The 26,123-nt window shown below is 41.0% G+C and overlaps 1 protein-coding gene across 1 annotated transcript; it reads left to right on the top strand.

Moving 5' to 3' along the window:
• Positions 1-16,459: 16,459 nt before the first annotated feature.
• Positions 16,460-23,192, top strand: TLR5 (toll like receptor 5). The gene is made up of 2 exons (XM_032183518.1): positions 16,460-16,472; positions 19,701-23,192. Exon 2 carries the CDS (start codon positions 19,705-19,707, stop codon positions 22,285-22,287), a length of 2,583 nt encoding a protein of 860 aa, XP_032039409.1. The 5' UTR covers positions 16,460-16,472; positions 19,701-19,704; the 3' UTR covers positions 22,288-23,192.
• Positions 23,193-26,123: the final 2,931 nt, after the last annotated feature.

Below are 26,123 nucleotides of genomic sequence, written 5' to 3'. Positions count from 1 at the left end.
TTCCTGTCTGTGCTGTGCTGCAGATGTTAGCACAGCTTAGCACATCAGCTGTCAGATGAGGAGTATGGATGAAAGATGCACATCTTTAGCTCCTGTTCTTGGGCTCATAGGCATACTCAGGAACTCTCAGGCAGGAAGAGATAGAAAGCAAGTGAACATCCACCCTAAATGCAGGAGCAACTCCCCTTGTCAAAGGCATTTTCAGTCCCTTACACATAGTTCCCAAAGGAATTGCAAGTGGGGAGACAGACCCTGCTTAGCCTGTCACTTTCCTAGGTCAGGGTGTGCAACCAGAAAAAAAAAGAAAACCAGACAAATCCTAACCAGAAACATAAAGGAAGAAAAAACACATTTCAATAAAGTTCAGAGGGGTACATGAATATGTTCCCCATATTCTCCGATAAGAACAGAGCGAGCTGTTTTGTTAATGAAAAAGGTTCAAAATAAAAGTCAAGAGTCAGGGAGGAAAGACAAGCTTCCTGTTTTGGAAGGTCCAGAAGCCCTTTTTGATCACATCTCCATTTCAATGGTCAGATTGCTTCTGCTTGCAAAATGGTCCTCAGTTGTCCATGCACAAAATGCTCTTTTGGTTTGGATCCATGTTTTATTTTACTGTGTTTGCTTTATGTTCCCTCTCTGTTCATCTTTTGACTCTCCTTCTCTTTTTCTAGCTGTGACCATTGTTCCAGTTTCATTCTGCCATCTCAGTCATGCTGGGATGTGAAATAAGTTGGTTAATTGCAGTGCAGTACCCAGCAGGCAACATACGCTCCCTCTGACGAGGTTGCTCATATTTGCCTTCCTCATTTACGTTCTCAGCAGTGAGGACAAGAAGGGACACAGAGCTCCTCACTCTGCTGACAAATGGTCTGTGGAAATTGTTAGAGGGGACACTAAGGGGAGCCCACATTACTACATGCATGATGTATCTGTCTGCCTAGGCCCCAAGCCTGTCAGCTCACTACCTTTTGTTGGCCCAAAGTTCACAGGTGCAGATGAATGTCCCTGTACAAACAAAATAGCCAAAGACTTGTTAAGGATTAGCTCAAAATGCTAATCTAGATTTTAGAGATTTTAAAGACACCTTCCTTTCCTAAAATGGTGAGCTCACAGCTTCAGAAAATGAGTGCTGATGTACTCCAGTTAGGTAGCACAGGATGTGCAGCAGGTCACTTCATCTGTCCACTGCCTGGTGCTCTGGTACGAATTCCTGATCCGCAGGGTAACTGCTAGAATAAAACAGTTAACAGTTGCTTAGCTGTCAGTTATTTTGGTGTTTTGTTTGTTTGTTTGTTTTACCTAATTAGGCTAGATTTATTTTTAATGCTCATTACTACCACCAGCTTCTGACTTCCGTCTATCTACTGCTGAGTACATGCTGCTCTTGCCAAAGCAAGTGTCTTTCAGCAGCTATCTCAGCACCCTGCAACTGTCCCACCCTGTAGGAGATGGCACTTGCCACTGTTGTCTCTCCTATTAATTCCATGACAGCACATGCTATTAGTCTGCCTTGTTTGGTGCTCTAGTGTTAATGAGTGTGCAATCAACTATTTCTTTTGTTAACCATGGATGCCCGTTGTTGATAATTCAGGGTTAATCATTTACTGTAAAGTTTGGCAGAATAATTTAGCTTAGCTTTGCGTGTTCATTGATAAAGACTATAAATATTTGCAGTCTATCACTGACATAGATATTGTTGAAGTTTGTTGTAATTGGCTTTTATGAAAGTGCTGCAACAAAAATGAGGGTTAGCTCAACTACCAAAGTCAGCTGTCTATTGTTTTTTGTACAACCACTTCAGCAACTTAACAGGTTCACTTTCATCAACATTTACGTCATGGCAAGTTTATAGCTTAGATACAGCCCCAGGAGTGCTGAAGCCCAGCATTCAGGACATTGTGGTAGCTATAAAGAGCAAAACATTTTAGCTGAGCTTATGTTGTGCTGACCTGTCACAAATGCATCTTACTGGAGATAGACATATTTACTAAAAGACTTAGATGATAATGTTCTCTCCGTTTCCTGGAAAAAGTGGGGGACGAATCACCAAGTGGAGTAGGTCTAAAGCCACACCTGTAATGATGTCTCTCCAGTTAGCTGGCTGTCCCAGAAGTCTGCTATTCCCTAAAATTTTGAATGTAGGAGCTGCTGCAGACAGGAGGCTCTGTATATACACACTGCTCTCAACTTCCAGTGAAATGGATGGGAACTGGGACTAATGAGCCCGTTTCAGCAACAAGTTATTTCTGAACATGCACTCAGGAGTCCCAGCATCTTGATTCCCAAAAGCAGAAGGAAGACCATGTGCTCCCATCCAAGGGAAGCTGGGGTTTAGCATTACACACATGTAGGGCAAAACTAGATGCCAGATTCTCCACCCAGCTCTCTGATTTCACTTGCGTTACCAGTGGAACTTCATGTGAATTCCGACCCTGTGTGCTTATTGGCGGGGTGCACTGGGCACGAACCTACAGACAACACTATTTGCAGTAAATTGAGGCTGACTGGGTGCATCATACTGCATTTATTTAAGCCTTCACAGCATAGTGCCATGCAACAGGTCAATGAGAGTCTTCAGCAGCAGTAGGCACTGACAGTTGTTCAGCAGGCAGGGATGGTTTCATTAAACCATTCTGGACCCCAAGGTTTCAGGTGATTTCAAGACCATTATCCTCTGAGACACCTTTTAAATTCAGCACAGTGCTGTCTTCATCTTCAGAAGCCAACATATCCTAAATATACCTAATACCTTTGTAAGAAATTATGAGTGAGAAAGTGATTAATTGTTCTGTGACTTTCAGTTTCTTCATCTAGACTGTGTCACCAAACCATATTTTATGTCACTAGGAGACAGCAGATGTAAATCAAATATCTGCCTGCTCTAGAATATCTAACAAGAGAGGAAATTACTTCCATGTATTAACACAGACAGATTTTCATGAGAAGATTTTCTGGCTCTCAAACCCAATTTTAAAATGAGACTTTATACTCATAGGTCTGCCTGTTGGTTCCCAGCACAAAGGGCATCGCCACAGTTAGCAGTTGTGGCAAGAACAACCACCTGTCATTCTGTTTCACCTTATAATTGTTTGTGTGTTTTTCCTACAATATAATTTTAAAACTATAAAATATTTGGGAAAAAAAAAAAAAAGAAGAAGAAACAAGATAAATGTAGGTTTTAAATATCTCAGGCAGGAAAAGTCATTACTATCCTTTCTCAAGAAATTAAATGATACCTTTAAAAAGCAGAGTCTCGCCCCAAAAGAAGACTGAATAAGCAGTAAGTAGAAAGGGACATTATTTTCCAATAATGAGGTATAGAGAGAGAAAAGACAGTGGGACTTGGGTCTCTGGCAGCAGCAGTGCTTGCAGTAAACATCTGCACACACTGTAGCCACTCGTGTGTGTGGCACAGGAGAGCTGGGAGGCTGTTACCTTGCATACAATGGGGAGAGAGCACTGCAGCCCCAAGTCAGCCTGGTACATTTACAGTTTGTGGTAGAATGGGTCTCCCATTCAGTAGTGTTTCATAATTTTTTGCCCCTTTTTTTTTTTTTTTTTTTTGGCTTGTTAGATTATTTTTTTTATCAGCAGCATACTATCAGATCATTGTATCAGCATATTCTTCAGTTCCAGCTGTATGAGGTAGTATTGTCAACACTGATGCCAAAGAGAGTGCCATTGAAAACTAAATGAATCAAGCAAATTAAAAAAAAAAAAAATCAAGTTTAGAATCAGGTTTGTGGTCATGTTGACCCTGCATATTCATTTTTCTGTTCAGTGTAATCACGTCTTTGGAAAACAGGAAGCCCAAAATAGGGCAGACAAATCTCATGTTCAAAATTAGGAATGTGATAAATACCTCAATAATTTTCTCAGACAGGGCCTTCTGTGCAACTATTTTATTCACGATTACAATGGCAGGCTTTCTGCAAGCAGGAGCACCCAGCAAAAGCACCCATAACCTTATATTCCCTATTACCCAATGACTGATTCCTCCCATCTTTTCACTGGCTAAGTACTACGGGTTCACAAACTACTCAATGCTTATTACGATACCATATACATACAATTTTGTTTTACCAACCATCAATTTCTCCTTTTCCTTTTTTTTTTTTTTTTTTTTTTTTTCCTTCTTCTCTCGTGACTAGAGGGCCTGTGATGTTTTGGATTTTTTGCTTTGACTGATTTCACACTGCTCATCCTGATTTTCTTGGCTATCCCCTTTATTTTGGGACAGTGGGACCTTCCCCTTATCTGCTTAACATACTCCCCACTGCCAAGCCACTCTTGTGCCTGCACAATCACTTCTGAATATGCAAGGTTAGTGGAATTTTCCACTGCAGAGACATTCTACTGCAAAAACACAACTTTGCTTCGCACAGGAATCTGGAAGAAAAAAACACAACTGTGTTGAAATCTCAAAGCTTAATTCAAGATATGTTCGTAAGTGCTTTTTCTGGAAAGAAGAAACTGCCTCAGCCATGCAATTACATACTTAAGCTCAGTGGAAAAGGTTTGTTTACTGAATGCGAAAGGCATACATCCCAGGCCACTGCTCAGAAAGAGTCACGCATAGTAATCACAAATTGCAACACAATAATTTGAAGACCTTTGACATTTGATTATTTTTTTTCTGTTTTGCAGAGTGAAGAGAGTGGTTTGGACTTTAAAAGGAAAATGAGCTAAAGCTTATTTAGTTAGTGGGGCCGCAGAGGAAGAAATGAAGAACAAGTCTGTGGAGAGCAGTAAGTATATGCTAAAAACGTGCAGAGGAACTGATGCCAAGCAGATTGTGATAGATTTTAAATTCCAAATGTAGATGGACATACACATGGAGATGCCAAACACAGCTGTTCCTGTGTGATTCCAAGAAGGAGGCAGGAAATGCAAAAAGCACAAAATTTTTGATAACCGCGAAATGCTCTACTTGAGCATTGCTCCTTAGTGTGGTCATGGCTCTAATTTTATGCTGCGATAGCCTGTCTGTACTGAGCCTTAACCCACACAATTCCATCAATGCCAAGGCCCTGAAACAGGAAAGTTTCAGTGGTCTTTTTCAGCTTAAAAAGAAAGAGGTAAGGTCTGAGGAGACACTATGCAGAGGACTGGGCCCAGCCTGCTCCACCTTCTCACCGCCACTCTTCTGCCTGCTGCCTCTCCTGGCTCAGCCTGTTGCAGCAGCCTCCCACAGGGGATGGTGTGACAGCCGTGCAGGCACATCAGCCAGGAAAAACAATAGCACTGCAAGGGTGACAAGGCACAAAATGTGTCTCAAATGTACAAAGTAAAGGGAAAAATAAATAAATAAACAATCAAACAATGAAACAGCAACCCGTGGGGTTACTTAAAATGGCAAGCTATTTTCAGACAAACATGATTTCTGAGGTGATGGTTGCTTCATAAGCAGTGAGTCAGAGCCTCTATTCAGCCTCTGTAGCATCCTTCATTTCCTTAGGCAGCACTTTCCATGGCAGGAACAGGTGTAGATAAGAGCAGTACTTTAGGGCCTTTGCTGACAGCACAAAATGAGCAGAAACTGCTGCCACATCAAAACAGATAGGAAAAATCCAAGAAAAGGCCATACAAATGTGAAAAACATTTCATATCAAACAGAGTGGACTCTCAGGTGTGGACGCAGTCAGAAGCAATGGGACATCTGCTGAAGTACCTCCCATTCTAACACCTTTCTCCAGTTATTCCTGTCCAAGAACCTCCTGTCAGCATAAAAACAGCTTAGTTAAAACAGGCACCATGTGAGGAGGAATGAGGGGAAGAAAAACTGCTATGTTTTTCTTTGCTGACAGGTAAGACACCTGACAATGCCATTATCTGCTGTGGGACAGGAAGCTGATTGTAGGTCACTCTCCAGAGAGGGCTGTGGTGCCACCATTGCAGGTCCTGCTACCTACACATCTTCACAATCTATACATTTCTTAACACAGAGTGCGACATATCCACCCTTCCTTCCCTGCCTGACTTTCCTGTAAGGCTTGTAGCCCTCTATTCCAATGTTCCAGCTGTGTGATTCATACCACCACATTTCCATGACAGCAATTAGATCCTAATTTTCTAATTGCACCGTGGTTTCCAATTCCTCCTGCTTGTTTCCCCTGCTGCATGCAGGGGAAAACAATGTAGAGGCACTTCATCTGGACTATGGGCATCGTCACCTTTTTAGAGGAGTCCTTCCTAATTCCTATAGGATGATTCACAGGTGTTTCCCTGCTGTTTTTTAAAGTATTGGCATTCAGGTGTTTTTCTGAATCATTTATCGGTGCATTCCCTTCCCCGCTGAGTTTAAAGCCCTGCTAGTGAGCAAGCCAGCTTTCTGCCCAAAAAGTCCTTGTCCTTCTTGAATCTATGTGGATCACTTCCCATTGATTCTTCGTAGAAATGTGAGCTAGTGTCAAGACTTCAGATTATTATTCTGATGCCTGCAGACATCATTCCATGTGAAAAAAATGCTTCGGCCCTTTTATCTAGGATATGATGTACTTTGCTAAAAAACACTTTGAAGATCCTAGAAAGAATAGTGTTCCTGGAAGTGTAAAAAGTGATTTGCTGTGCTTTTTCTGATGCTCTCCTTAGCCCTTGTGTTTTTGAATGGCACATCATGACATGTGGCAATTCAGCTGTCATTTTCACATTTGGAAAAGCAGTCAGAATGGAGCAATGCAGCCATCCCAGTTGAATATGCTGAAGTTAAATGATAGATGTCTTGAGTGCAAGAGGATTCACAAGACTTTCTTGGAGGTGCCAACTTTTAAATCCTAGTTACATGCAGAAACTTGGCATATTGTCAGCATGTGCAATTTTCAATTTCATGGGACATTTCTTTTGGTGTTAGCAGTGGATTTTGTTTTACCTTTATGTTCCCTTTTTGTTAACACTGCAGGAATTATTTTTTGGGTCTCTCACTTTAGCAGCTGTTTTACCTGATGCTGCGTGCACTGTGTGATTCCTGGGGCATTTCTGTGGGTAGAGACCAGAGCTTGCATGAGCATGTGCATATGTACACTCACATACAAACGCTGGATAATTCAGTAACAGGAAAGTCATCACAGACCAATTTAGTACAGTCACAAAGTCTGACAGGCATTTAGATTAGTATAAAAACAGCTTTCAGGTCAGCTTTTATATTATGCATTTATTTATTTATTTGTTTATTGCAGAAAAGGGGGAAGAGGATAATGTCTGGCTGGCAGGCGTTGCCTGAATGAAGGTCTCCTATTCTGTGTGGCCAGAGGTGGAAGTTACAGCTACATCTGTCTGGTCTGGCAGCAGAGCTCAAAATAGGGATGTGCCCTGTACAACTGTGGAGGTCAGACCATGTGGGCTGTATAGTTTGCAGGCTAGATACTACATTTTTCCTCTTACCATCTACACAGACCTTTGAGAGCATCAGGTGGCAGAATCGTTTTCAAATCACTATCTTTTTCTACATTTTTTGTGCTATTTTTCAGAATTCAAAGCATGGTAAGCACACCTCCGAGCAGTTTTACCAAGATCTGACCACACTAGTTTAAACAGATAAAACTTTGGTCTGCTTCCACTTTTCAATGTATGTTAAAATGAAAATACCCGAATTTTTAAGCTAAAGTGTAATATGTTGAATTATTATAATGTCACGACTGGTAGAGCACTTTTATAAATCGATCAAACTTTGCTGACCTTTCCTTTTTCTTCTTTGCTTATATTAACATAGTCATACTTGGGATTGAACTCAGTGATAGCCAAGGCTATAAAGGCACATAAATACAAAAACCTTCCTCTCTGAAGTCTTCAGTCTCACTAAGAATGGAGCTCACCAACATCAGATCAAAATCAGTGATACCTACAACCGAAAAAAAGCATTTGTAGGTGCTCATTTTGGATCCTTCTTTATGCACAAATGGAGCATAATTATCTTTCTACATGTAGAAATGTATTTTGTCTTATTCTATCCATTCTGTGGATAAACTGTTCAGTTCACTGCTTTGATAAAAGCTTTCTAAAACACTTTAAAAAATTCTCAAATACTCAAAACAGCCCACGCTTTGGCTTTTTTTTTTTCTTTAATAAAAAAAAAAAAAAGCAAGCTGGAGGTTTACTGAGATCACAGATTTGGCTGTTTGTTGTGAAATCCAGGTGGAAGAAAAAAATCAAATAATTCTTGGTATTTAACATGATAATTCTAACTGAGACTCATAAGGCAAAGAGACTTAATCTAATTATCTATGCAAGGTATGTAAATGTGAGTATCCAGAAATAATGACTTTATTACAGTGTTGATCTTGTGTGGGTGGAAGACTGCTTTAGAAGAAACCTGTGGGAAATGATCATGTATTTCACCTGCATATTATACATTACAGGAGAGCCCAGAGGTACAATAAGAAATACATTTGATAAGAGTCTTACACATAAGAAATCACTAATTTAATGCATTAATCACTGGAGTACAATTATAGACCTTAATTTAGAAGGCATTAGTCATTCACCGTACATAACCTTCTGTGACTCTTAGAATTTCATTGCCTGACTTCATTACAATTGGCAAATGTCGTTTGCATAACCAGCACACAGAAGGGCCACATTTTTTCAGTATTAGATCCACTCCATTAAATTTAAGGGAGAACACCTCTGGATCTTACTTCAATAAAGATTAAAACACAGTTGCTGTTTAGGATGGCTTATAAAAATTGTACGTTATTAAGACATTTTATTAGCATGTTGAAACTGGAGTGGTATACACTGGAAATGTTACAAGCACAACCACAGAAGACATCATAGTTGGTAATAAACCATAACAATAAACAACCTATTGACCTGTTGAAGTCCTTACCAAAATATGAAACAAACGTCTATATGTTACAAAATCTGTTAAAGCTTTTATTGGATTTCATAAATGAACTTTCATATAAGGTATTTTCTTGAAATTACTAATATCCTTAAAATTAAGTATCTCAGTACTTAAGGTCAAGAAGTTGCAACTATCTAGGACACAGTGAAATTTTGTAATTACTTGTATTTTTGGTGTTTTCATGTGCACAGTGGAGAGAACATCTTTTCTTTTTACATCTTTCCTAATCCGTTATGGTGCCAATGGGATCTCAGTCAGAGAGTTCAGAAGTGTCTGACTTGAGCTCAGCAGAACTGCAGGCAGTGGCATTTGCACATAAACCTGCCTACTAGGCATCTAGCTCACCACGTGTATGTGGCTTGCATAACACAAAGGAGGAGCTGGAAACGTATCCATACATAGATACAGCAGCAGAAAGACAATTTTTGTTTTAGCTTCAATCATTTCTTGCAAGCGTCTGAATACCATGACATGGTTGTGTAGGTGTTCCTTTTGTCAACAAAACACAACACCTTCATCTGTATCATTAGGAATTACATTCCTCTACGGATGAAGGCATTTAAAGATGTCAGCACAGAGCTATGGAAAATACGGTGTGTTGGGGGAGGGGGGGAAGGGGAGTATGAGAAAGTAACAGGCTGCTTTAACAGACAACTTAGCTGTTTCTTTACTCTCTGACTTATACAGGCATAGGAGCTGAATATACTGACATCTTTTACACAGAGTCGTGTGATTTACACATTTTAAACTCAGAGTTTTTTAATAATAGAATCAGAAGGATTTAATCCAGTAGCAAGATTTCACTTGTAACAATAGTCTGTGAACATAGTTCAGTGATAAATCAAAGTCAATGCATCAACCTAAAAATGTCCTAGGTTGGATTTTCAACCAAACCTTGGCAAGAGCTTTCACAAAGTGAAAAATTTGTGACTACTTGTTAGCAGGAACTGACTGTACAACAAACAGCACTGAATACTATGCCACTATGCTAGAAGCTTCTGTGCTGAAACGTACAAAATATATTAAATAAAAGATGCTTAAAGTCTACACATCCAAGCTACAGCAAGGGAATGATAAGCGAAGTATCCACACAAGAAACAGGGTGAGGTATGTGCAAACATGACTAAATCCTGTCACTGGGTCTTACTGCCACCACCTGCAAAGAAATGCTGTGGTGGCTGGCTGGGTAGACAAGAGACTTAACTACATCCTTACTGCCTTTTCCTATTAATTACGGCTTAGATCAGTACTGAAAATACACAAAACTTCAGGCACCCAGTTCCATCTATACAATTATGAGAGAGAAAAGCAGGACTGAATAGAAAATTAGCATTATGTATTTTGGCATAAGTATCTCAACCATTTCCTCACACTGAAAATTTGCACAAAACAGACACTTTTTTAATATCCCATGTGATCTGCCAGAATTTCATAGGACTTTTCCTAAACTGATGTATTTGGCTTTGTCTGATTCCCTGTGTTTCATTTAAATTATTCCAAGTTTAGCAAAATTACTTATCTCCAGATACACAAGTCCTGTTTTCAGTGGCCTTTGAGCTGTTGCTTCAGTGCCTGGGTGTGTTGCAGTCTCTCACCTGATTTAACAAGTAGAATAGATCACAGGCAACCAAAGAGCTGCACTGATTAAATTAAAATATGTATATGTATTATTACTTATAAGTACCCAATACAAAAGTGACATAAATATTAGAAATAATGAGTAAAAACAAAGAAACAAAAAAGAGCAGCAAGAAGACAGGCACTTTGGTATCATTTCTGGCCCAATCAATTCCACATAAAGCAGAACAGCTTCGTCTGTACAGAGGGAGAACTTCCTATCTAGATATCCTATGATCTGATGGGACATCATGGCACATCAGGGACAGAAGCAGCATTCAGATCCTAGTAGAAGAGAGGTTCTGGAAGGAGTGAGGTAGCCATGGAGTGTAGGTGTAGGCGAGGAGTACTACAACTTGCTGGAAGCTGTGTGTGTAGGCTGTTTTAGACATTCATCTCTAAAACAGGTTTAGAGTTGTGCAAACCCCAACAGAGGTGAGACTCGTTTAATTTAACAGGTGAATCTTAAGACATGACCCTTGGTTCCACACTTCTAACTATCGAGATTAGGTCATGCTTTGGTTAACGTGATGTAATGTGTATAACCACTGTTTTAGGAACCTATTTCTCCCATGCAATGCAACTAAATCCCCAGCTCACAGCTGCGGGTATGGCCAGGCAGCAGTGTGCTAAAAAGTTAGTTGGCTGGGCCAGTGAAAAACTTAAGAAACAAGCACTTTTACAACGAGCATCAATTTCCAGATGTCTTTAAGTGAAAAATAAAAGCTTAAATTACTGCGTATCTAAATACGTAATAAAAACGTCATTTCTTTTTTAGACCTCTTTTCATTCCTGTTGTTTACATTCCTCTTCAAGAATTACCGTAACAGGCACATAAATCAGCTTCGTGTAAGGCAATGAAGGAGGCAGAACAGGCTGACCGTCGGAAATGGGCTAAGCCTGCGAGCAGAGGGTCAGCGGCTTGCAGCAGGCTTTGCTTGGAGGCAGCGCACATCCCAGGGCAAGCAGTGCTGGAGGTAAGAGACGGGGGTGTGGGGGTCTTTCTACTGGCAGATCAGCTGGAACAGCTCAGGCACCAAGCAGCTTGCGCTGTGTGGACTGAGGTGAGGCGGTGGGATCGCCTTTTATGCATTAAACTGCTTCTTCGGAAGAAGCCGGGCGAAGCCAGATCCCCTTCCCGACACCTAGCGGCCGCCCGCAGGAAGCCAGTCGGGACTCCCACCCTTGGAGCTAATTCACCTGCCGGTGCTTAATTCCTCCCGGCTTCTCCTGGATGTCTTTCTCCTCTCTTTTGGGTTTCGTTGCCGCGCCGCCGACACCCCCGGCCCCCGCTGCTGCTTCCTTGCCAGTGCTGGGCACGGCCGGCGCTGGGCTCCCGGCTCAGCCCCTGCCCGCAGCCCCCGCCGTGCCCGGGACGGGATGGGACGGGACGGAGGAGGTGGAGGTGAGTGGGGGCAGCTGGGGGCCGCGGGGGTCCTCTCTAGTGGAGGCTCAGCCGCAGGCAGGGGGGCGCCGAGCAGAGCCGAGCCGGGCGCCCAGCTCGGAGCCCCCTTCTGCAGTGCTTTGATGCGTACCTCTAGCTGTGGCTGTCCAAAATGAGGCAGTGGCTGCCGATTTGGTTTAAAATGAGATCGATGCTCAGCTGTCACCGCACACTGTGTGTACACTCCACTCCATGCCTTATTGCTGGGAGCATTCAGCCAGGGCATGGGAGAGTTAACGCAGCTGTGTCCTCCGCCTGAGGACATCTGCCTTCCTTCCTCCTGACTGGCAACAGGTTTCTTGCCATTCTTCGGCTTCTTTTTGAAGCTATGTCATTGTGCAAGAACTTCCAGAAGCTGATTGAGACAGCAAGAAGCAGGAACCAGCTTACATGTAACAGGAAGGGCAAGAAAAGTCTCCAGGCTGTTCTGTAGGGAGGCCTTCTGGGTAAGCATTTGTGTCATCAGGCTGTGCAAAATGTGCTGAGGTCGGATCTCTTCCCCCCTTCCTTCGGCCTCTGTGCAGAGCATCCCCCCCATTAGACAGAAACACGTCTTCAATGAATCTTGGATGTTATTCACTGAGGTGTAAGAGCAGCAACAGAAGAGGAGGAGAGTGCCTCCGGATGAAAATAACCAGTGCTCACAGTTAATAGGTAGGTATTTGTACTACAGAAAGGGTTGGTGGTGCGGCATACTGGAGAATTCCTCAATGCAGTAACTGTTTCAGGTAGTCTCCTGGCTTTTCTGCCTTGTCTGCTTGCTATGTCTCCTTCGCACAGCAGGTTCTGCAGCATAAACTTATGTCACCTGCACTCGTGAGCGCAATTTCCACGTTTTTTGCTCCTCCACCGATGAGGTGGAGCTAACTCAAACCTATTCTAATCTAAGACCTATTGCAAAGAAATTCAGAGGTATCATTTCAACATCCCAATTCCAGGAAAGAGGGGAGGAGGTTTTTAACTTAACTGAAATGCTGGGCAGACCAGTTGTCTGCCTTGCAAGACGTTTTTGGTTCTTTTGTCACTGGCCATTTGCAGCTTGTTATCTATCAGTTGCTTTTTTTAAACATACTTGCAAAAGCAAACATCTTTGTTATCTGTTATCAACACCTGTCTCCACACTCTTCTAAAACTTCTTTAATAAATACTCTGCCCAGATTGGGTCCCAGGAGTGACAGAGTGGCTACTGTGCCATTTCCCTTCCAAGTGGCCATTTAGTCATGTTTGCTGACTTCAGCTACTTACTGCTGTTTTATGCTTGGCCACAATTTCATTGGCATGACAGTGCTGCTTGGCTTTATAAAAAGATTAGTTTTGTAGATAAGGCTATACCAAATTCTGCTTGTGATCCTAGGAGTTAGTCTGAATGCTGCTTCTCTATTCACTGCCCCTTCCCCAAGGTTTTCTGTCAATTCTCTGAAAGCTGGCCTCCTGTAAGTTTAAAATGGCAACCTCCAACTCAGCTGTCATTCCTGATAGTTACTTCCTATGATCTCTTTGACGTTTTCCAGGAGACAGTTTTAAATTTGGCTGCTTCTAATTATCCTGCAAGCGTGCACACACACACACACACACACACACACACAAAAAAAAAAAAAAAAAAAAAAAAAAAGGCCCTTTTGTCCCTGAGCTAAATCCTCTGTGTGAGAAACACAGCCCAAAACAATAGCTATGTTTCTTGGTTTCTCAAGGGAAATGCTGCTTCACTGGAGTGGTTTCTAGTCTAGACTAGGCAGCTATCACATGTTAACTTTCAAAGAAAAAGAAGTCAAGATGGACTCAGGGTATGAGACAAGAATTCTTGAGCACAAGCACTTTGTGCAAGTGAGCAAGTGTCCCTGCTGGGAAGCAACCATAGCAGTTAGTTGAAAAAAACGGAATCTTCACTGTCCTCATTGAAGCCTTGAGAAGTTCATTTCTCTACAACCTGGAAGAGAGTAAGAAACCTTGCTGGTCCTCTTCTCGAGGCTATTTGAGGCTCTCTCTGCCTTCGTCATCCCCTATCAGACACAGTGACAGAGCAGCCTGGGCTGCCTGGGGTTGACAGATGGGCCAGTGCCCAGCAGTGGGTCCCTTCGCTGCAATAACCACCCAGCTGGCTGCTCAAGCACAGAAAAGCAGGCTGCCTCTGTTCAGGAGGGAGACACTCAAAACAGTTCCAGGAGCTGGAGTCTGGGGCTGCAGCACTCCCTCTTCTGTCTATCTGGTTTACTCCTGTCCCCCAGAGAAATGGACCAGAGCATGCTTTAGTCTGTATGTTCAATTTTTTCCCCTGTCCTTCTGGAGACCACATTGTTTTAAAGAACTGTAATAGCAGAAGAAGAATAGAGGAATCACGCTCTCTGAAGTGTGCATGCCTGCATCTCATCTTATAATCTGAGGGGATATCAAAAATGAATCTAAATGATGAATAGGATCTAGATAATTACATCCAATATGTAGCTTCTGATTACCCAAACCAGTGGCTGGTTTTTCTGGCCCTTCTGCTCTGTCAGATCACATAATAACTTCTTGACTTAGGTCCCCCACCTGTGAAAAGAACTGTCTCAGTACTCACTTGCCTTATAATATGCTCTCTGATTTTAAGTCGGAAAATGCTGTATTTGAGTTTAGTGTTCTAGCAGCTTAAGGGAGAGGCTCAGGGGCTTCAAAGGTGCACATTCATTAATCATCTAATTAATATTTTTTTTTTTATGGTGTAATTGACTAGACAGGTCCCATATGTTCAGTTTGTTTACATTGCAAGTTTTTATGAGCACAAATGCATATATTGGGATGGCTTAGAGCCTGGACAAAAGCTTGGAGATTTATTTATTTATTTTTGTTTCAGTGGGTAGATTTGATCTAATTGGATAACAGCAACAATACGTATTTTCACAGTACCAGTTGTCCTTTATCTGGTCAATCTAAGAACAAAGTCTTACTGGTTGTGATTTATTTTTTAAGATCTCTATTATGGCCTAGGTAAGTATTGTACACAAACTTCTTTTCAGCAGGCTTACCATGAGATTAAAAGAAAGAGGGTGCTCATTGAAGGTCTTTTGAAGGTTCTGAGAAATTTTACCAATTAAAAAATACAGATAGTCCTTTACAGTTAGTGTGTATAACCAGTCTCTTAGGAAGATGTCCATAAGTGTCGCCATGAGTGAAGAAAATCATGTAAGAATATTAGATAAGGATATTTAACTTGTTCTGCACTTCTCTGAGAAGTAGAAATGACTCTCTTCTCTGTGGAATTGTGGCATGACTGGATATAGAGGTATAACAGAACAGAGAGGCTCTTTCATTTGTATGGCAGGAAGGGACCCAGGAATTGAAGAATGAGATTGGGAAAAGCAAATTTTTCTGTTCATGTGAACTTAGTAGCATATAGGCAGCCAAGTCCCCCGAAATCTGATCCAAAAGGCCCTTCCTTCAGCTAGTCAACCTGCACAGCACCACCATGTCCTTCTACTACTCCTGGTACGTGCAGCCATTGCACTGGTGCACCTCAGGTTAAGGAGCCTTGCACAGCAGTTACAAACCCTCTGGAGACTGATGTGAAAAGACAACAGCTTTATATCCTTGGGGGAGCCTTCATGGAGCACTTTATTGGTACCTTTATTATATATACACAACACTCACCTGTCATCCAGTGGCCTACAGAAAATGGCCTAGATGTTTTTGTGAAAGTTAGCATGAGCAAACTATTTGCAACCTTCTTGTGTGTGTGTGTGCGTGCAGTTAAATAAAAATTTACCAGCTTTACCTCTGTCTAGTCTTTATCTGCTGACCACATCCCACAGACCTAAATTATGAGTATTCTTGATCACAAGACTTCATCTGTATAGAATTACTTCAGACAGTCTGTTCTTGTGGTGGGTAACACAACTCCTCTCACTGACTGAGTCGTCATCTAGGGAAATCCTCCATAGGAGGATATCAGGGTCACTGCAATGAGTTACTGAAAAAAATCTTAAACTCTTTAAAGCTTGTTGTTAATTGTATCAAACCGTTCTTCTCTAGAGCCTGTCCAGTTAGCCAGCACTTCTGATGTTTTGTTCCCCAAAAGCTCTGGCTGAAAATTCAGAACTATTTAGGTCAGCTGATTATTTTCATGGGTACACGAGTGCCTATCAGTTGAGCCGGCTTGTGCTGGTTCCTATTTGACCTAGGTTATGTGGCAGAAACAGGAGGTGCTGCTGAGGAGAGTAAGCATGCTACTAAAAGCTGTGCAAAACCACTTCTGAGACTGAAATTTTCCTTTCGTATCACTTTTTAAATAGCAAGTGAACATTCTCAGCCATCAACAAGGAGAAAAATAGGGTACGTAACCCATTCTTTATTTATGTGGACTCAGTGCATTTTTGCTGGGGACAGGGAAGGGGAAATGGCAAGTGCTTTGCAACTCTCCATGGAGTAGCTGTTATTCTAACTTCTTCCTGAGTTGTGTACATGAAAAAGTTGACAGTCTTAGTTCCTCTTTTCAGCTACACTGCAGGCCTTGCTCACTGACCGCTTCTGTCAATGTCCTAAGATGTACACAGCTGTGCTGAGAAGGACAGGCAGCACTACAACATCCACTCTCAGGTACTGTCAATTCCCTTCCTTTTTTGCTGTGCTAGTGAAGGTTTCTAGGTGATTTAAAACCATGGTAACAAAAATTAGTTTTTTTTTTTAAAAGGTAGTGCAATGTTATAGGTCAGTTCCAGACTACTCTAAGCAGCTGAATCTGCCTTCACTGATCCAGATGCATACTTCCTAGGGAGTCCAAGACACAAACTACAATATTTGCATTCTGTGTGCATTTGCTTGCTGCTTTTAGATCTAGATTCACCTTGTATTGTAAAAGTTCTTTCCATTGCTTAGAAACTTACCTGCTAATGACTTTCCACCCCCAAAGCATTTGCTGTGTTTTTTCTTCCTCTTCCTCCTGCTACTTTTCTCGTTCCCTTTGCTGCTTACCCCTTCTGACATCACTGAAGAAGAAAGAAACAAAACGCCACATGCAGAGCTCTCGTTCTCTAAACTTCATTGCTCCATTTTTCAATAACAAATTAAGCATTTATACAATCCTTCATCTCCAGGAACATGCATGTAACTGAATGGGATGATGGTCATTTTGTAGGAAAAATACTCTTCCCAAAAGGTTGTAGGTACTAATGTACCTATATTATTGCTATTAAAGTACCTAATGGTGAAGGGTTGTACAAAGTACTAGATAGGGAGATTCTATTAAATTAAAAATTGTTGCTGTCTTCACAAGCACAGTAACAGGCATTATGCTGCTAGCATCTTGCTCTTGCTCATGAAGAGCCCAGATCTGTGGGGAAAAAGTAGTAGCTTTTGCAGAAAACATTGAGGGAGCAAACAGTTTACAAATGAAACCTTCCTTGTCACCAAACCTGAGCTGAGGTGAAGTATTAGGACTGTTAAGAGATTGATAGAGATTTTTAACTTACAATAACATAGAGAAGCAGATAAAATGTAAAAGCAGAGGTGGTTAAAAATATTTTACCTTTTTTTATAATTATTTTCTGATAGTAAAAATCATTTTAGTAAAAATCATTAAATTTTTTAATTTAAAAATAATAAACAATGTTTTCTCATAGCTCCACTCTAAACTTTTTGAGCTTTTTCTTGTGGTAAGTTGGTATACATTTATATTAAATGTTGACTTCCAAAGTACTTTCTATCTGTCATCAGTTTTGCTAATGTTATGACTTTGCCAAAACTCAAACAAAACAAAACAAACCAACCAACCAACCAAACAAACAAAAAAACACAAAAACAAACAAACAAAAACAAACAAACAAACAAAAACAACAGCTATAGCATTTGAGCAGATACCTGGAATGGAATCTAAACATCTGTAAAATAATGATCTGCTTGCTATATGTTTAGCTGTGTCTTCTTTTACTAACCTACAATATCTTGTAGGAACTTAAATATTATAGTGTTGGCTATTTAAAATGTCCCCTTAACAGTGTATGTTAAGTCAAAAAAGAGGATAAAAAGTATAATTTTTTTGTAGTATTATGGATAATTTCCTGTAGATGCAGTTAAAATCTCTTAAAAGAATTTTGATACTTATTGCCTGCAATTTGCTTTTATTTGGAGCAAATCCTAAATATTTGCTGAGACAAAATGAGAATTAAATTTGAATGCCAGAACTTTTGAATTTAACACTCTATCCTCACCATCTATCATCATCTCTTTCACATTCAAGAACAAGGTCTTGACTCAAACCACAAAACTGTCTTAAAAACTGACAAGATAAAAACATGAAATACAAAGTTGTAGGGTGTGTATTTCCCACTTGAAATTTGAGCCCTTAAGGTGGAAATTTACAGACTCATCTTAGTCATCGTAATGGTTAGATGCTTGCGAGTTCAAATTTCAGTATAACTTGATGACTTTGAAACCATCAACAAAAAATGTTAGGTTCCGTGAGATTGTGTCAAAGTTAATGAGATTTAACTGTACTATTATAACCTTGTAATTCTTACTTGTGGCGTCTATAAAAATGGCTAGGTCTTTCCTTTGGTATTTGAAATGTGAATATCAGACTGGTTTCTACTGACATACTTCCTCATTTCCTAGAAGTCTGTGCACTTGGTATGACAGCAACAAGCATAAGATGTTTTTAGTTCAAGTTCTAAATTCTGCACAGCGTTCTGTACTTGTGCTTTAAAGAATCAGTGTGCTTAAATCATAATAATAATTAATGGGATTTACCTCTTTTCAATTACTGGGTCAAAGCCCAACTCTCTTTCCCCATCTTACATTGGATTGCCAGTCAGTAAATCAGTTCAAATAATGGTGTTTAAAAAGGAGAGGCAGATGGTTGCAACCTTAGCTAACATTGTTTTGTTTTGTTTTTTAACTACAGTACACAAACAACTACTTTAGTGATAATAATTTGCTTTATTTTGTAACATGCTCAACGAAAAAGACTTTCCTTTCTTTGAAGAGATTTATGTCTGAGAGAGACAGGCCGACAGATGGTATAACGCATGGAAAATCCAGTGTGTGAATAAATTAATAAATATATTCACCATCGGGTTGCATAAATTATGTTATGTACCTTTTTGCAATAACTTAGCAATTTACAGTTCAGCAAATGTATTTTTTCACATCTTGCAGCACTGTTTTCAGGCTGCCACATTTTTCTTTTCCTTCACTGTTAGCCTTGCACCTGCCTATTCTAAAACTATTTTACCACTCTTTCAAGAACAATTTCACATTGCAGGGTTAATCTCAGAGTTACAGAGCCCCATATGAAGTTCCCCTTTTAGGAACTTCATGGCTGTTAGGCACTACTGTGTTAGAGCAACCTACACTCCAGATAGCATCATTGTCCTCACAAGTAGAGAGCTGAGGGAGAGGGCAGCACTGGCCTGCCCTGTTCTGATGACTGGATGAGGCATTTATACTTTAGTAATCCAAACTGTTTAAACCTGTTTGGATCACCAATTAAGGAATTAAGCTAATATACCAGTGTTGTCACTTTCATGATGCAAATTAAATTGCTAGACTAAGACATTGTTACTTAACTATTGGGGTTTTGGTGCTGACCTTAAGATGTAGATCAGGAGAATTACTTTTCGTATCAGAGGTGCTCGTGTCTCTTTAGGATCCATTTTCTGAGACTATCAGATGATGCTTATTAGACTTCAAAGAAAGGATAAATCCAAATCACTAGTAATTTTTAACATGACATTAGTCTTCTATTCTACAACTATTAAAAACCTGCTATACCACTTATTGCAGATAGTAGCAGAATTAATGCTTACTATTTTCACTTCTTTCATACAGATTCATGATGTTACATCAACAGCTAGTACTTGTTTTTGGAATATCACTAGCTAGAAATACATTTGCATCTAGAAGGTGTTATTCAGAAGCCCTAGTTGCCATGTATCGTTCGTGCAACCTCACAGCTATTCCACCTGTGCCAAAGAACACCGTGAAGCTTTTGCTATGTTTGAACTATATCAGAGAAGTGAATTCATCTTCATTTCCACTACTGGAGCATTTGTTGTACTTGGAAATTGGAACACAATATGTCTCACCTGTTATCGTAGGAAAAGAAGCTTTCAGGAACCTGCCAAACCTCCGTGTTTTAGACTTAGGACAAAATGAGATTCTTCAGCTGGATCTTGATGTTTTTGTGGGCTTGACAAGTTTGACTGAACTCCGGCTGTTTCGCAACAACCTTGGAGCTTCCATCCTTGAGGAGCGCTACTTTCAAGATTTGATCTCATTAGAAAAATTGGATCTTTCAGGAAACCAAATAACAAAACTTCAGCCTCATTCCTTGTTTTATAATCTAACAGTCTTGAAAAGTGTGAACCTGAAATTCAATGACATATCCAAACTGTGTGAAAGCAATCTTACCAGCTTCCAAGGAAAACACTTTTCATTTTTTAGCCTCAGTGATACTTATTTGTATAAGATTAATGAAGCCATCTGGGCCAAATGCCCAAATCCTTTCAGAAATATTACCTTTAACTTACTGGACGTTAGTCAGAATGGCTGGAGCACAAAGAAAGTCCAGCATTTCTGTACAGCCATTAAAGGGACTCCAATCAATACTTTAAGTTTTAGCTTTCATACAATGGGCTCAGGATTTGGATACAATAACTTAAAAAATCCAGATAGTGATACATTTACAGGGCTAGCAAAAAGTGATCTTCGTGTGCTTGATATTTCCAATGGTTACATTTTCTCTCTCAATTCATTAATCTTTAAAAGCCTTGGTAATCTGGAATCACTAAACCTTTTCAGAAACAAGGTGAATCAGATCCAAAAGCAAGCATTTTTTGGCTTGGGAAAACTAATAACTCTCAATCTCTCAAGTAATCTTTTAGGTGAGCTGTATGATTATACTTTTGAGGGGTTACATAGTGTAATGTACATTGATTTGCAGCAAAACCATATTGGCATGATTGGTCAAAAATCATTCAGTAAATTAGTAAATCTGAAAATAATCAATCTGAGAGACAATGCCATTAAAAAACTCCCTTCCTTTCCACGTCTGATGTATGCCTCTTTAGGTGAAAATAAGTTAATGTCTATATCTAACACAGCAATAGCTGCCACGTATCTTGTATTAGAGAGAAATTGGTTGGCAGATCTGGGTGACCTGTATGTTATTTTCCAAGTTCCAGGTGTGCAGTATATCTTCTTAAAACAGAATCGCTTCTCTTATTGTGAGAAAAGCGTTACTGTTACAGAAAACAATCAGTTAATTTTTATGGATCTAGGAGAAAACATGTTACAGCTTGTGTGGGAGAGAGGTTCATGTCTGGATGTGTTCAGGCCACTGTCCAAACTTCAGGTTCTACTTCTTAACAACAACTACCTTAATGCTCTTCCACAGGGAATTTTTAGTGGCCTAATATCTCTAGAAGGACTTGATCTGGCTTCCAACCTCTTGTCTCATCTCTCTCCTGGGATTTTTCCAAAAAGCCTAAGACACCTAAACTTGTCTGGAAACCATCTTTTTTCCCCTGAGCCTGAAGTCTTTATGTCTTTGAGTACTCTGGATATAACACATAACAGCTATGTCTGTGATTGTACTTTAAAGAGCCTACTAGTGTGGCTAAATGAAACCAATGTAACTCTAGCTGGCTCACAGTTTGACAGGTACTGTGTGTACCCACCTGTGTTGGCAGGGGAACCACTATCATTTCTGACACATGATTGCGATGAAGATGAACTCCAGCAGACACTCAGATTCTCGGTATTCATCTTCACGTCCACCACCCTTCTAATGTTCTTAATGGCAGTCATCATTTTTACTCGCTGTCGGGGGATTTGTTTTGTCTGGTATAAAACTATCACAAAACAATTGATAGACAGCCATCCACGAGCAGCAGGTACAAGTGAATACAAGTATGATGCATATTTGTGCTACAGCAAAAATGATTTTGAATGGGTCCAGAATTCTTTGCTAAAGCACCTGGATTCACAGTATTTTGATAAAAACAGATTTACCTTGTGCTTTGAGGAACGAGATTTCATGCCTGGGGAAGAACATATCAACAATATTCTTGATGCCATTTGGAACAGCAGAAAAACAATTTGCATTGTGACCAGACAGTTTCTCAAAGATGGGTGGTGTGTGGAAGCCTTTAATTTTGCCCAGAGCAGGTACTTTAGTGATCTGAAAGATGTCCTCATTATGGTAGTAGTTGGGTCACTTTCTCAGTATCAACTGATGAAGCACAAACCAATTCAAATCTATTTACAAAGGAGTCAATATCTGCGATGGCCTGAAGATTATCAAGATATAGAATGGTTTTTAAATAACCTTTCTTACCAAATTCTGAAGGAAAAAAAAGTGCAAAGGAATGTCGATGGTATAGAGCTGCAGACTGTAGCGACACTCTCACATTGACAGTGTATGGGTTGTGGCTTTCCAGATGTCCTCTTTCTAGCTGTGCCTGGGCAGGAAGAAACAGAAGCTTTGCTTCGTTCTTCCATGAAGAAGCAGGTAGAAACAAAACTGTTTCAGTTTTAATCCTACTAAATGTAGAAACAACTTGAAAGCAACCAGCAAATACAAGGAAGTGCAATTATTTTATGGACTATGGCACCCATTTTCAGACAAATTAATGAATCACAAATGCCTCACATTTCTCACATTTTGGATGCTTAGTTTCAAACAACTTAATACTATTTACAGACTGCTACATACTTACAGGTCTCTGTTTCAGTGAGAGGAGGAAGCCCATTTTTTTTTCCCCCTAAAATAGAGTCCATTATACTGTACATGACCCACATATGTTTTCATGTATAGCCTAATGTGATCATTGCTTTATTGATTACTTGCTCCTGTGCTTTCTCAACTCATTAAGTTTTCATGCCCTATTTCAAAGTAGCATTAGTGTTTTACACCTTTATGCTTTAAATTGGTGTTGCACGGATCTTATTTATTTGTTCTCTATTAAATTATCCACAGCTTCTCAACTGCAATGTACAACTTATGAATTTCATTCATCCCCTTCCCCTCCACAACTTCTGTTTGGTGGTAAAACTACAGTCATTGAGCTACTTCATTTGCTGCTGTTTCAGTCTGGCACTTTCTCAGTTGAGCTGCCTCCAGCCCTACAGAGAGAAATGAGCATCACCCACAGACCTGAAGCAAGCCTGGAAAACCTAACAAACCATCTCGAAAACCTCAGCAGCCACAGGGGCTGTACACCAGTGATATGGCCAATAGTACAGTATCCACTAGGCAGTTTTCACATTCTGTGGGTGGAAAATGAAGGTAACTTTTGTGTGTCATTTGGGTTTTTCTCTGTACATCCTGTGTCCTGATCAACTCTAAGTTTTTTTTTTTTTTTCTGGTTCTATTGAAATATTTTTTCTGGAATCATAATTGTCTATTTACCCTCTCAATATTTTATCACTGTTTTGCTCAGGTGTATATCTTCAGGAGGTTGCTCAGGGTCATTTTAATAAAAGTCTGAGCTGTCACTAATGTGGTGTAACCTCAGCAAGCAGCTGAAGTTCCCCACAGCCACTCGCTAACTCTCCCCAGGTGGGTTGGGGATGAGAATTGGAAAGGTACAAGTGTGAGACTCATGGGTTGAAACAAAGCCCCCTGAAAAAAAAAAAGCCACATACACAAGCAAAATAAAACAAAACAAGAATTCATTTGCTACTTCCTATCAGTAGGCAGGTGTTCAGCCACTCCCAGGAAGTGGGCTCATCATGCCTGACAGTTTCTGGGGAAAACAAATGCCATCACTCCAAATGTCCCGTTCTTACTCCTTTACCCCAGCTTTTGTTGCTGAACATAATATGGTGAGCTTCACCTCTGTGCCTGGCAAGATCATGGCACAGATCCTCCTGGAAGCAGTGTCAAGGCACATGCAAGACAAAGAGGTGATCCGAGACAGCCAGCATGGCTTCACCAAGGGCAAATCGTGCCTGACCAATCTGGTGGCTTTCTACAACGGAGTGACTGCATCAGTTGTCAAGGGAAGACCGACTGATGTCATCTACCAGGACTTCTCTAAAGCCTTTGGCACAGTCCCACCTGACATCCTGGTCTCCAAATTGGAGAGAGAAGGATTTGATGAGTGGACCATTCAGTGGACAAGGAGTTGGCTTGAGGGTCACACCCAGAAGTGTTGGTCAATGGCTCTGTGTCCAGGTGGAGGTTGGTGACAAGTGATGTCCCTCAGGGGTCTGTCTGGGGACTGGTACTGTTCAAGAGACGGTGCAGCAAATTTGTAGATGACACCAAGCTGAGTGGTGCAATTGATACCAAAGAAGGAAGGGATGTGATCCAAAGAGACCTGGACAAGCTTGAGGTTTGGGCCCATGTGAACCAAGTTAAACAAGTCCAAGTGCAAAGGTGCTGCACCTGGGTTGGGGCAATCCCAGGCATGAGCAAAGACTGGGAGAAGAAGTCACTGAGAGCAGCCCTGCAGAGAAGGACTTGGGGGTTCTGGTGGATGAAAAGCTCAACATGAGCCAGCAGTGTGTGCTTGCAGCCCAGGGATTCATGCCAGCTGTATCCTGGGCTGCATCAACAGAGGAGTGGCCAGAAGGTTGAGGGAGGTGATTGTGCCCCTCTGCTCTGCCCTTGCGAGGCCCCACCTGGAGTGCTGCATCCAGGTCTGGGGCCTGCAATGCAAGAAGGATGCGGGGCTGTTAGAGGAGGATCCAGAGGAGGGCCACAAAGATGGTCAGAGGGCTAGAGCACCTCTCCTATGAAGAAAGGCTGAGAGAGCTGGGGGTGTTCAGCCTACAGAAGAGAAGGCTCTGGGGTGACTTCATTGTAACCTTTCAGTACTTAAAGGGGGCTTATAAAAAAGATGGAGAGTGATTCTTAGCTCAAACAGATAATGAGAGGACAAGGGAGAATAATTCCAAACTAAAAGAGGAGAGATTTAGATTAGATATTAGGAAGAAATTCTATACTCAGAGGGTGGTGAGGCCCTGGCACAGGTTGCCCAGAGGAGCTGTGGATGCCCCATCCCTGGAGGTGCTCGAGGCCAGGCTGGATGGGGCTTTGGTCAACCTGGTCTAGTGGGAGGTGTCCCTGCACATGGCAGGATGGGTTGGAACTGGATAATCTTTGAGGTCCCTTCCTGCCCGAGCCATTCTGTGATTCTGTGATCATATTGAATGGGATATGTCTTTGGCCAGTTTGGGCCAGCTGTCCTGGCTGCATGCCCTCCTGTCTCCTTGTGCACCCGCAGCCTCCTCACTGGCAGGGCAGCAGGAGAAGTAGAAAAGTTCTCGGCTCTGTGCAAGCACTGCTCTGCAACAACTAAAAACATCAGTGTGTTATCACCGCTATTTTCATTGAAAATCAAAAGCACAGCATCATACAATCCTCTTCAAAGAAAATTAACTCTATCCAAGCCAAAACAATGACAATTGTGCACTGTTATAAAACCTGCACCCAGTTTTTTTGATTGTGACACAGTCTTTGAAGGTATTGTTCGTCTGATTTTATACATGTGTTCAATAAAGGCTTACCAAAACAAGTTCAGTATGGGTTGGGTGAATTTTTCACTGTAGCGAAGAAGCAGGAATGGACAGGTTTATAAACTGGCTGTCTTGACCTTAGCTGCAAACAAATAGTACCACCTTAACTATCTTCACAGAAGCAATAAAGTACAATATGCTTCATGAGAACGCAGCTCTTCAACTAACGAAGTGCCTGTGACTGATATAATTTACTCTCAATGTAATAATATGCATGATTTCTATTGATACAACTGCTACAGCAAAATATTACTTTTTTCTCAATAGGTGTAGTCATTCAGGAACAGAAAAGGGCTAAACTTTGGGAAAATTTCCTGTCTGCATGGGGCAGGAGGATTAAGAAAAGGGACGGGACTGTGCTCTTGAAGCCCTGGGTGTCGCTGTTGGCTTGGGTAACAGCTAAGGCTGTCCTAAACTCCTCCTGCCTCCGGTCCTCTGCAGCTGCTGACATTATTAGGGACGAAATGCTGCTGCACAGTCAGAAAAAGAACTGGCAGCCCCGGCTTCCCAGAGACCCCGTGGGCTGTAACTAAAGCCACCACTCCGTGCATTTCTTACAGGTCTCTGAAAGCATCCAACTTTTTCTATTTTCCCCAGCCAGTGCAAATATTTGAAGACATTCTCTTCAGTCAGAGGTTATATATATATATTCAATAAAAGCTTACCAAGCTACTGACAGCCAAAGCAGGAATCAATCTGTACAATGAAGATCACATGCAGGTCTAG

Source organism: Aythya fuligula, chromosome 3 (assembly GCF_009819795.1).
Source record: "Aythya fuligula isolate bAytFul2 chromosome 3, bAytFul2.pri, whole genome shotgun sequence".
NCBI lineage: Eukaryota > Metazoa > Chordata > Aves > Anseriformes > Anatidae > Aythya > Aythya fuligula.
Note: the sequence above shows the minus strand (reverse complement) of the source record. Positions and strands in the feature narration are given on the sequence as shown.

Bases quoted from the DNA above. Each gene is read 5' to 3' on its own strand.
- TLR5 (XM_032183518.1), top strand. From the start codon at position 19,705: ATGATGTTACATCAACAGCTAGTACTTGTTTTTGGAATATCACTAGCT.